An 11,169-nucleotide genomic window follows, 5' to 3' on the forward strand; every position below is an offset into this window, starting at 1 on the left:
GTATACATAGCATTGATGATTTTACATTCTTGTAAAGTTACTAACAAGCATAGCTTGTCGGGCAGGTCCTTAATCTAATAGATAAGTTTAAGTAGGTAATTTGAAGCAAAATTGAAAAATTTTAACATGTACATTGTAAGAAAATTAGTAGGTACATTATAGTAAAATTTGAGGATTATCAACAGGTACATTGTAGCATAATTTGATGATTATTTCTAGGTACATTGTAGTCAAATTTGCATTTAACATAACAACCATGATATAAGATGATGACAGTGAATACAACGGTGAAGTTGTATGGCTTTGGCCCATTTATTGAGGGAGTGGGTCGCACAAGATACAGTGCGAGTTTGAAGCACTAGGTAGGAAACTATGAGGATGAAATTAAGCATTTTTTTTTTTTACTTTTGAATAAGGGGTAGGTTGGACAGATTTTTAATTTGTTAAGGAGTGAGTTCCATAGACTAGGTCCCTTTATTTGCATAGAGTGTTTACACAGATTTAGTTTGACTCTGGGGATATCAAAGAGATATATATTTTTGGTGTGGTGATTATGGGTTCTATTACATCTGTCAAGGAAGAGTTCAGATCAGGATTTACATCTAGGAGCAAGGTTTTGTACATGTAAATGGCACAAGAGAGTGTGTGGAGTGAGTATATGTTTAGCATGTTAAGAGATTTAAACAGGGAGGGGGGGCTGAGTGTTGTCTGAAAACAGAGTTTGTTATTGTTCTGATAGCAGATTTTTGCTGGGTGATGATGGGTTTGACGTAGTTTTCAGTTACCTTCTTGATACTAGAAGTTCCTAGATACACTGCCTGATCAACCAGGCTGTGACTCATACGTCAGGCTGCGAGCAGCCGCGTCCAACAGACTTTTTGACCAGTCCAGCAACGAGGAGGCCTGGTCGATGACCGGGCCGCGGGGTCGCTGAGCCCCGAAATCACCTCAAGGTAACCTCAAGATTGAGGTTATCTTGAGATGATTTCGGGACTTAGTGTCCCAGAGGACCGGTCCTCGACCAGGCCTCCTTTTTGTTACACATCCCCAGGAAGCAGCCCGTAGCAGCTGTCTAACTCCCAGGTACCTATTTACTGCTAGGTGAACAGAAGCATAAGGGTGAAAGAAACTTCCCATTTGTTTCCGCCTTCGCCGGAGATCGAACCCGGAATCTTAGGACTACGAATCCCGAGCGGTGTTCACTCAACCGTCAGGCCCATATTCACAGTGGTTGAACTACTGTGGTTTAACTCCATGCACAAATACCGTATGTAAGATAGGGATAGATTAACGCGTAGTATATTGTGAGGAGAACAACGTTTGAAACACAATATCTGATTTTAGAAAGTATACCGATCGTTTTAATACTATTTTGGTTATGTGTTATATATGGGTACTGAAGTTGAGTCTCTTGTCTATATATAGGCCAAGGAATTTTCCATCATGGGAAAATTAACTGGGAATCTATGGACCCAGGAGGGGAGAAGAGACATAGAGAGCAAAACTGGTAGAAGTTGCACAAAGGAACTTCCTAACATGTTAGGAGGAAACTGTTGAGACGATGAGGAGACCTACTTGATACTTGCTTCATCAACCAGCAAGACTGGACCTAGTCTTTACTGAGAGCAAAATGTACATTGAGAACATTGAGCATGAAATGCCAGTTGAGGCTAGTGACCATTGTGTATTGATCTTTGACTATTTAGCTGGTATGAAGGCTGTGGCACAAGGAGAGTGGAAGTATTACTGTCCATAAAAGCGAGTACTGGAAGGTCAGAGAATTTCTAGAGAATATCATGTGATATAGACCTCAGAGGAAAAACAACACAATACATAATTATTATAACTAGGAAAAGCAAAGAAGCTGGAGGAAGATTTATACCTCTCCTAAGAGATAAAAAGAGTCAAAGAGAATCACTGCTTTAAATGTAAATATTTATTTATTTATTTATTTATTTATTTATTTATTTATAAATATACAAGAAGGTACATTGGGATTGTGAGGATACATAGCATAGTAATTACATTCTTGTAAAGCCACTAGTAAGCGAAGCGTTTCAGGCAGGTCCTTAATCTAAAAAAAAAAATAAGTAGGTAAATACTAGCAAAATTTATAAAATGATAGCAAATACATTGCAAGAAAAAAAATTAGATAAATTTGTAGGTATATTAAAGCACAGAAGTAGCTCAGATTGATTGCATTGACAGCTTGAATGGTAGTTTAACAAAAATTAGTAGGAACAATGCAGCATATAGCTAGCACATAAAAGAAGACAGCAATGAACACAATGATAAAGTTGTTTGGATTAAGTACATAAAGATTGGGAGATTGGGTAACAGTAGATACAGAGCAAATTTAAAGCACAGTGTAGGAAACTATGAAAATTAAATTAGGTACTTTTTGTTTTTGTTTTTGAATGAGGCAAAAGTTTGACAGCTTTTCAATTCATTAAGGAGTGAGTTCCATAGACTAGGTCCCTTAATTTGCATAGGGTGTTTACACAGATTAAGTTTGACCCTGGGGATATCAAAGAGATATTTATTTCTGGTGTGGTGATAATGGGTCCTATTACATCTGTCCAGGGAGAGTTTCAGAGCATGGTTTGCATTTAAGAACAGGGTTTTGTAAATGTAGTTGACACAAGAGAATGTGTGGAGTTAATGTTTAGCATGTCAAGGGATTTAAACAAGGGAGTTGAGTGTTGTCTGAAAGCAGAGTTTGTTATTATTCTGATAGCAGATTTTTGCTGAGTGATGATGGGCTTGAGGTGGTTTACAGTGGTTGACCCCCATACACAGATACCATAATTAAGATAGGGATAGATTAGTGCATAATATAGTGAGAGGAGAGCAGAGTTACGAACATAATATCTGATTTTGGAGAGTATACCAACTGTTTTAGAGACTTTCTTAGTTATGTGTTGAATGTTGGTGCTGAAGTTGAGTCTCTTGTCTAGGAATAGGCCAAGAAACTTGCCATCATTTTTATTACTGATGTTAATGTTGTCTATCTGTAGCTGAATTGCATTCGATAATTTGCTTCCAAATAAGATGTAGTAGGTCTTTTCTATGTTTAGTATTAGTTTGTTAGTTGACATCCATAAGTGGACTTTTTTTAATTCATTATTCACAACATTATTTAGTGTATGTGGGTTGGGGTCTGAATAGATGAGGGTAGTATCATCAGCAAACATATAGGTTTAAGAATATTAGAGACATTAGGCAGATCATTGATGTATATAAGAAATAGGAGAGGTCCCAAGATGCTGCCCTGTGACACTCCAACAGTTATTGGTAGAGTGGGAGAGGTTGTATCATTGATGGCTACACATTGGTGTCTGTCACTAAGAAAGGATTGGATATAGTCCAGGGTAAGGCCTCGGATTCCATAATGCTGGAGTTTAAGTAAGAGGTAGTTGTGATTAACAGTATCAAAGGCTTTTCTTAGGTCAATGAAGTGTTCAGTCGGAAACTCATTTTTGTCAAGGGCTGAGTAGATTACATCAAGAAGACTAATAATTGCATCATTGGTACTCTTTTTGGGATCGGAAGCTAAACTGACAGGGGCTGAGTATGTCGAATTTTACGAGGTAGGAATAGAGCTGTTTGTAGATAATTTTTTCAAATATTTTTGATAGAATGGGTAGGTTTGATATTGGTCTATAATTGTTTATGTCCGCCGAATTTCCTCCTTTATGAACTGGCGTTACTCTTGCTTTTTTAAGGATATCAGGGAAGGTATGACACTCTATGGATTTGTTGAACAGTAGAGATATGGGTGGGGCAAGGGCATGGGAGGCTCTCTTGTATACAATGAATGTAATTTCACTGATGTTCCCTGCCTTGGTTTTTAGTGAGTGTATGATGGACACAACATCTGCCGGGCTGACTGGTGAAAGAAGAAGTGAGTTTGGATAGCTGCCTGAGAGATATGTATTAATATGTGTCTGAGTCTGTGTGATTTTTCTGGCAAGGTTAGCACCAACCGATGAAAAGAAGCTATTAAATTCATTTACCATTTCTAAATCTGTTGACGGTGTATAGCCATCCTTATAGAGTTTTATTTGGTTATGTGAGTGTTGTTTAATTCCAAGGATACTAGAGATGGTTTTCCATGTGCTTTTCATGTTGCCTTTTGCTTCATTGAATCTATTCTCATAATATGAAAGTTTTGCCTTTCTTATAAAATTGGTAAGCATTGATGAGTACCTTTTAACTACTTCCTTTGTAACTAGGCCAATCTTAAGTTTCTTTTCATATTCATGTTTTTTGTTGATTGATTTGAATATGCCACTTGTGAGCCACGTATTGTTTATTCTTTTGTCAGTTACTTGCTTGATAAGAAGGGGACAATGAGTGTTGTAAAGGCTTAGGGTTTTGGAGAGGAAGAGGTTAGCCAATGAATTTATATCCTGAGTATTATTGAATTCAGATTACCAGTTAATATTGTGAAGTGCATTTGTAAGGTTGCCTATAGCTGATTCACTGTGTAACCTGAATGTAAGTTTCTTGCTTTCTGGTGGTGTTAAGTCCATGTTTGCTATGAGAAAGGTAGGATAGTGGTCAGTTGTTCTGTCATAGATTATACCAGATACAAGGGGAGCTGTTATGTTAGTCCATAAGTGATCCAGGGTAGTGACAGATGTTTGAGTGACTCGGGTGGGCTTGGTGATTGTGGGGATTAGCATACAGGAGTTCATGCTGTTAAGGAAATAGTCAACTTGAGAGCAATTTTATTGACCCAGGTCAATATTAAAGTCTCCTCCCAGAATGATGTGATTTTTGTTGAGATTGTTGTTTATGATAAGATTTCTCAGGTTATCTGAGAATGAAGCTATATTAGTATTGGGAAATCTGTAGATGGCTCTAATAGTCAAGGAGGATTTAAGGGGTTTAATTGTAAACTGAGCAAAAGTATATTCACAGTAGTCATCTCTATCACTAATGACACTGTTGCAGATGAAGGTATCTCGCCCCAGACTCTCTGGCCCCAGACATCACTCGGTACCCCTACTCAAATCTCTGAATATGTTAGATATTAAGTCACTGCACATTCTCTCATGTGTATTATACATATATAAAACGCTAAACTATAATGCCAATCCTGATCTTAAAAGCTTCATAGAAGGTTGTAACAGAACCCATGAGCACCACACCAGAAATAAATACAGTTTTGATATTCCTAGAGTACGTCTTAATCAAACTAGAAATGCTCTGCAAATCAAGGGGCCCAGAATGTGGAATGACCTTCCCAACCATGTTAAAGACTGTACCTCTCTCAACCAGTTTAAGATAAAAACTAAACACTACCTAATAAATTCCCTGTAATCTACCTCACTCCTCTATTGTCAACCCATGTCTGTTATTTTCTTTTTTTTTTTAATCAACACTGTTTGTCAACCTATTGTATTTGTGCTGCTTTTTCAGTCATGTTCCCCCTTTTTTATCTTTATTTGTATTTGTTCTCAACACTTTTTATTCTTTATGCTCAATTAGTATTAAGTTCTAGATATTAATGTTTTTCTTGCCCGAAACGCATTGCGTAATAGTGGCTTTAGGCATTGTATGTACTAGCTCTATCTATATATCAATCCATTAATGTAACATCACTTGTATGTATATACCTTACCTGAATAAACATCTGAATCTGAATCTGAATATCGTCAAAATGTTTACCAAGTGATCTAACATTTTGGTTGTAAACTGATAAGCAGGGACTATTTTGGAGTTTGTTTTTTGCCTGGTGTGCTGTGTAATACTTGCAATAATGATAATCAATGTGCTGGTTGGTGTGGATATGAGACAGAAGATTTAGACCAGGATCAATATCAGTGTGCATGGAAATGCAAAGGGGTCACGACACAATAAGACAAGCAATTACAGAAACAGTTAAATACTAAATCTGCTGTAAAAACAAAGTAATTATAGCAAAACACAAGAATAAAAGCAAATACATATACAATAGTGTCAAATAAGAAGTAAAATAAAGATCCCGTAGATAACCAGGAAGGATACAGAAGTTAGGTAAAAAGAAAAAACAAAAAGTCAGTAAAGACTGACAATATAAATGTAAAATAAAAAATAATTAGAAATATAATAATCATAAAGGAAAATGATCTTAAAGATAATTAGCTTAGTAATGGTTAGTTATAATCCTATAATTAGTATGAAGTTAAGAAAATAAAGTGAGCTCAAATAGTTAATTCCCCAAAAAATGACATATAAATCTAAATAAATCTATAAATGTAATCTAATATAAATCTAAATTTAAAAAGAAACAGGGTGAGATTATATTTATGAGTAAGATTTTACTATGATACTGAGGTAGATGCTTACATAAGCAATTATATTATTAATTAATTCCAATAAATGATTACTAAGAAACAAATTCCAAGTTACTTTAAATATAACAGGGTAATAAAGAAACCTGGGTTTAGTGACAAGGGGTTAATTAAGAACAAAAATTAGAGTAAAAAACATGAAATGTCAACAATAAAGATGACAAACTAAAAAAAAAAAACTTTGGAAAGGAGGCAGAGCTTAAGTACACTTAAGTAACAGATGAGACTACAATTTATATTCTGGTTATACAGCTGTTATCCCACAGTCATCCAGGAAAGAAGTGCGGTGTGCCTCAGTGGTTATGACATAAGTTTTTCCATGATAATATGATAAGAAAACGAGTGAAAACTCACTATAATGCGCTAATAAGGGTGGAAAGGTGGAGTCCAAGAACTAAAAGCTCGACATTGCATGCACAAATAGGTTAATATAAATAGGTAAATATAGAGGAGCACGTGTGTTTGGAAGATAAGTATGCGGGAGGCGGGAGGAAGGTAGCGGGACCCCGCCATTTGAATAAAGGTGTTCCCGCGCTCCGGCATCAACCGCTTCTTCCTCCACCACTGATGAAACACATGATGAAAGATTATTGATGTGTGGGTGATAAGATATGTATGTGAAAGTATATATGTATACGTATATATATATATGTACATGTATGTATGAGAGTGTGTACATGTGTATATAACATTAATAATTTTGTAACTAGCGTCAAAAATTTTTATTTGCTTAGCTAAACGAACTAGAGGGTTCAGTTCCTGAACCGATTATGTGCCTCTGTAATCCTTTACACCACCGCCCACGGGATGGGTATGGGGTGCATAATAAAGAAAGAAATTGAATTCCACCACTGATGAAACACACGAGGCTTCATGCACCGCCCCTTCCCCTCCCTGGTCTCACGCGCTCCTTAATTTGTTACCATTTACTTCATCGCCTTTGGGAACCAATATTTTTTACAGCAATGATTAATAAAAATAATAATACAATGAAAATACTAATAACAATGAAATAATAATAGTAATAATTATAAAGTAATAGTAGTAATAATTATTAAATAATACAACTTCCCAACAAATACAATACTTCCCAACCATGTTAAAGACTGTACCTCTCTCAACCAGTTTAAGATAAAAACGAAGCACTACCTAATAAATTCCCTGTAACCTACCTTACCCCTCTATTGTCAACCCATGTCTGTTTTTTTTTAAACAACGCTGTTTGTCGACCTAATTGTATTTGTGCTGCTTTTTCAGCCATGTTCCCCCCTTTTTATCTCTATTTTTATTTGTTCTCAACACATTTTATTCTTTATACTCAATTAGTATTAAGCTTTAGTCATTAATGTTTTTCATGCCTGAAACGCTTTGCGTAATAGTGGCTTTAGGCATTGTATGTACTAGCTCAATCTATAAATCCATAAATCTTTGTAAAATCTCTTGTATGTATGTACCTTACCTAAATAAACATTTATTTATTTGTTTATTTATTTTATTTATTTATTAAATAGCTAATTAATAACTTATTAACTAAATAAAATATAAGAAATGAAGTGTATAAATAATATAAGATAAAATATAAGAAGTGTGCGTGCGCGCGCACACACACACACACACACACACACACACACACACACACACACACACACACACACACACACACACACACACACACACACACACACACACACACACACACACACACACACACACGTCGCTCCTTGCCCCAAATTTGCTCTCTCCCATCACATATCATCCAAACACTGAACAACTCATAACAACTGTGAACGTACAAAAATGAAATATTAAAATAAAGTTTTGTACCATTAAATTTGTAGAGACAGAAAGCAACAACAAAACCTAGATTTTTTCAGGCCTGGGATAGCGCATGTTCCAAATTGGGCCTAATTGCTTATTTATACCTACGACATGTTGGGTAAAGTTGAATAGCTACTGTTCCCGTTTTTGGCATGCCCTTTGTGGGGCATGTTCATTTTTGTGCGTCCCACCAGTAGTTGTAAGTACAGTACTATACTTTTTGGAAGGAGCTGTTCAGTCGACTGGTGAACAAGTTTCCGGACATTTAGGGTTGTTGTTGTTGATGTTTCAGATTTAGCTACTCAGAACGGGGTGTCCATGTAGCACGGGCTATGGTGAGCACGCAAAACATTTGGGGTTGTCATATTTATATTACACCGTGGAGAGGTGAGGCGGCGCCCCTGCTGCCTCTCCTGCGCTCTTCCCGCACGCAGTATGGTATTATAATGTGTCCTTGGCTCGTATAGTGCTCCTGGCTCGTATAGTGCCCCTGGCTCGTATAGTGCCCCCTGCCTCGTATAGTGCCCCCTGCCTCGTATAGTGCCCCTGGCTTGTATAGTGTCCCAGGCTCGTATAGTGCTCCTGGCTCGTATAGTGCTCCTGGCTCGTATAGTGTCCCTGGCTCGTATAGTGCCCCCTGGCTCGTATAGTGCTCTGGCTCGTATAGTGCCCCCTGGCTCGTATAGTGTCCCAAGCTCGTATAGTGCCCCTGGCTCGTATAGTGCCCCTGGCTCGTATAGTGTCCCTGGCTCGTAAAGTGTCCCTGGCTCGTATAGTGTCCCTGGCTCGTATAGTGTCCCTGGCTCGTATAGTGCCCCTGGTTCGTATAGTGTCCCTGGCTCGTATAGTGTCCCTGGCTCGTAGAGTGTCCCTGGCTCGTATAGTGTCCCTGGCTCGTATAATGTCCCTGGCTCGTATAGTGTCCCTGGCTCGTATAGTGTCCCTGGCTTGTATAGTGTCCCTGGGTCGTTTAATGTCCCTGGCTCGTATAGTGTCCCTGGTTCGTATAGTGCCCCTGGCTCGTATAGTGTCCCTGGCTCGTATTGTGCCCCCTGGCTCATATAGTGTCCCTGGCTCGTATAGTGCCCCTGGCTCGTATAGTGTCCCTGGCTCGTATTGTGCCCCCTGGCTCGTATTGTGCCCCCTGGCTCGTATTGTGCCCCTGGCTCGTATTGTGCTCCTGGCTCGTATATTGTCCCTGGCTCGTAAAGTGTCCCTGGCTCGTATTGTGTCCCCTGGCTCGTATAGTGTCCCTGGCTCGTATAGTGCCCTGGCTCGTATAGTGTCCCTGGCTGGTATAGTGCCCCCTGGCTCGTATAGTGTCCCTGGCTCGTATAGTGCCCCTGCCTCGTATAGTGCCCCCTGGCTCGTATTGTGCCCCTGGCTCGTATAGTGTCCCTGGCTCGTATAGTGTCCCTGGCTCGTATAGTGCCCCTGGCCCGTATAATGTCCCTGGCTCGTATAGTGCCTCTGGCTCGTATAGTGTCCCTGGCTCGTATTGTGCCCCTGGCTCGTATAGTGCCCCTGGCTCGTATAGTGCCCCTGGCTCGTATAGTGCCCCTGGCTCGTATTGTGCCCCTGCCTCATATTGTGCCCCTGGCTCGTATAGTGTCCCTGGCTCGTATTGTGCCCCTGGCTCGTACTGTGCCCCTGGCTCGTATAGTGCCCCTGGCTCGTATAGTTCCCCTGGCTCGTATTGTGCCCCTGGCTCGTATAGTGTCCCTGGCTCGTATTGTGCCCCTGGCTCGTATTGTGCCCCTGGCTGGTGTAGTGTCCCTGGCTCATATTGTGCCCCTGGCTCGTATTGTGCCCCTGGCTCGTATAGTGCCCCTGGCTCGTATAGTTCCCCTTGCTCATATTGTGCCCCTGGCTAGTATAGTGTCCCTGGCTCGTATTGTGCCCCTGGCTCGTATTGTGCCCCTGGTTCGTATAGTGCCCCTGGCTCGTATAGTTCCCCTGGCTCGTATTGTGCCCCTGGCTCGTATAGTGTCCCTGGCTCGTATTGTGCCCCCTGGCTCGTATTGTGCCCCTGGCTCGTATAGTGCCCCTGGCTCGTATAGTTCCCCTGGGCTCGTATTGTGCCCCTGGCTCGTATAGTGTCCCTGGCTCATATTGTGCCCCTGGCTCGTATTGTGCCCCTGGCTCGTATTGTGCCCCTGGCTCGTATAGTGCCCCTGGCTCGTATAGTTCCCCTGGCTCGTATTGTGCCCCTGACTCGTATAGTGTCCCTGGCTCATATTGTGCCCCTGGCTCGTATAGTGCCCCTGGCTCGTATAGTGCCCCTGGCTTGTATTGTGTCCCCTGGCTCGTATAGTGTCCCTGGCTCGTATAGTGCCCCCTGGCTCGTATAGTAACCCTGGCTCGTATAGTGCCCCCTGGTTCGTATATTGTCCCTGGCTCGTATAGTGCCCCTGACTCGTATTGTGCCCCCTGGCTCGTTTTGTGCCCCTGGCTCGTATTGTGCCCCTGGCTCGTTTTGTGCCCCTGGCTCGTTTTGTGCCCCCTGGCTCGTATTGTGCCCCTGGCTCGTATTGTGCCCCTGGCTCGTTTTGTGCCCCTGGCTCGTATTGTGCCCCTGGCTCGTTTTGTGCCCTTGGCTCGTATTGTGCCCCTGGCTCGTATAGTGCCCCTGGCTCGTATTGTGCCCTCTGGCTCGTATAGTGCCCCCTGGCTCGTATTGTGCTCCTGGCTCGTATAGTGCCCCTGGCTCGTATTGTGTCCCCTTGCTAGTATAGTGTCCCTGGCTCGTATAGTGCCCCTGGCTCGTATAGTGCCCCTGGCTCGTATAGTGTCCCTGGCTCGTATAGTGCCTCTGGCTCGTATTGTGCCCCCTGGCTCGTTTTGTGCCCCTGGCTCGTATTGTGTCCCTGACTCGTATAGTGTCCCTGGCTCGTATTGTGTCCCCTGGCTCGTATAGTGCCCCTGGCTCGTATAGTGTCCCTGACTCGTGTAGTGCCCCTGGCTCGTATAGTGCCCCTGGCTCGTATAGTGCCCCTGGCTCGTATTGTGT

General features: G+C 41.2%; 1 protein-coding gene across 1 annotated transcript; it reads left to right on the forward strand.

Annotated features, from left to right (window-relative positions):
* The first annotated feature begins 9,605 nt into the window (after positions 1 to 9,605).
* On the forward strand, positions 9,606 to 10,256 carry LOC123755247 (ovarian abundant message protein-like). Its single transcript, XM_045737696.2, has one exon. It carries the CDS (start codon positions 9,606 to 9,608, stop codon positions 10,254 to 10,256), a length of 651 nt encoding a protein of 216 aa, XP_045593652.2.
* The last annotated feature ends 913 nt before the right edge of the window (positions 10,257 to 11,169 follow it).

Source organism: Procambarus clarkii, chromosome 20 (assembly GCF_040958095.1).
Source record: "Procambarus clarkii isolate CNS0578487 chromosome 20, FALCON_Pclarkii_2.0, whole genome shotgun sequence".
Classification (NCBI taxonomy): Eukaryota; Metazoa; Arthropoda; class Malacostraca; order Decapoda; family Cambaridae; genus Procambarus; species Procambarus clarkii.

Excerpts from the sequence above, each read along its gene's own strand:
- LOC123755247 (XM_045737696.2), top strand. The coding sequence starts at position 9,606 with ATGTCCCTGGCTCGTATAGTGCCTCTGGCTCGTATAGTGTCCCTGGCT.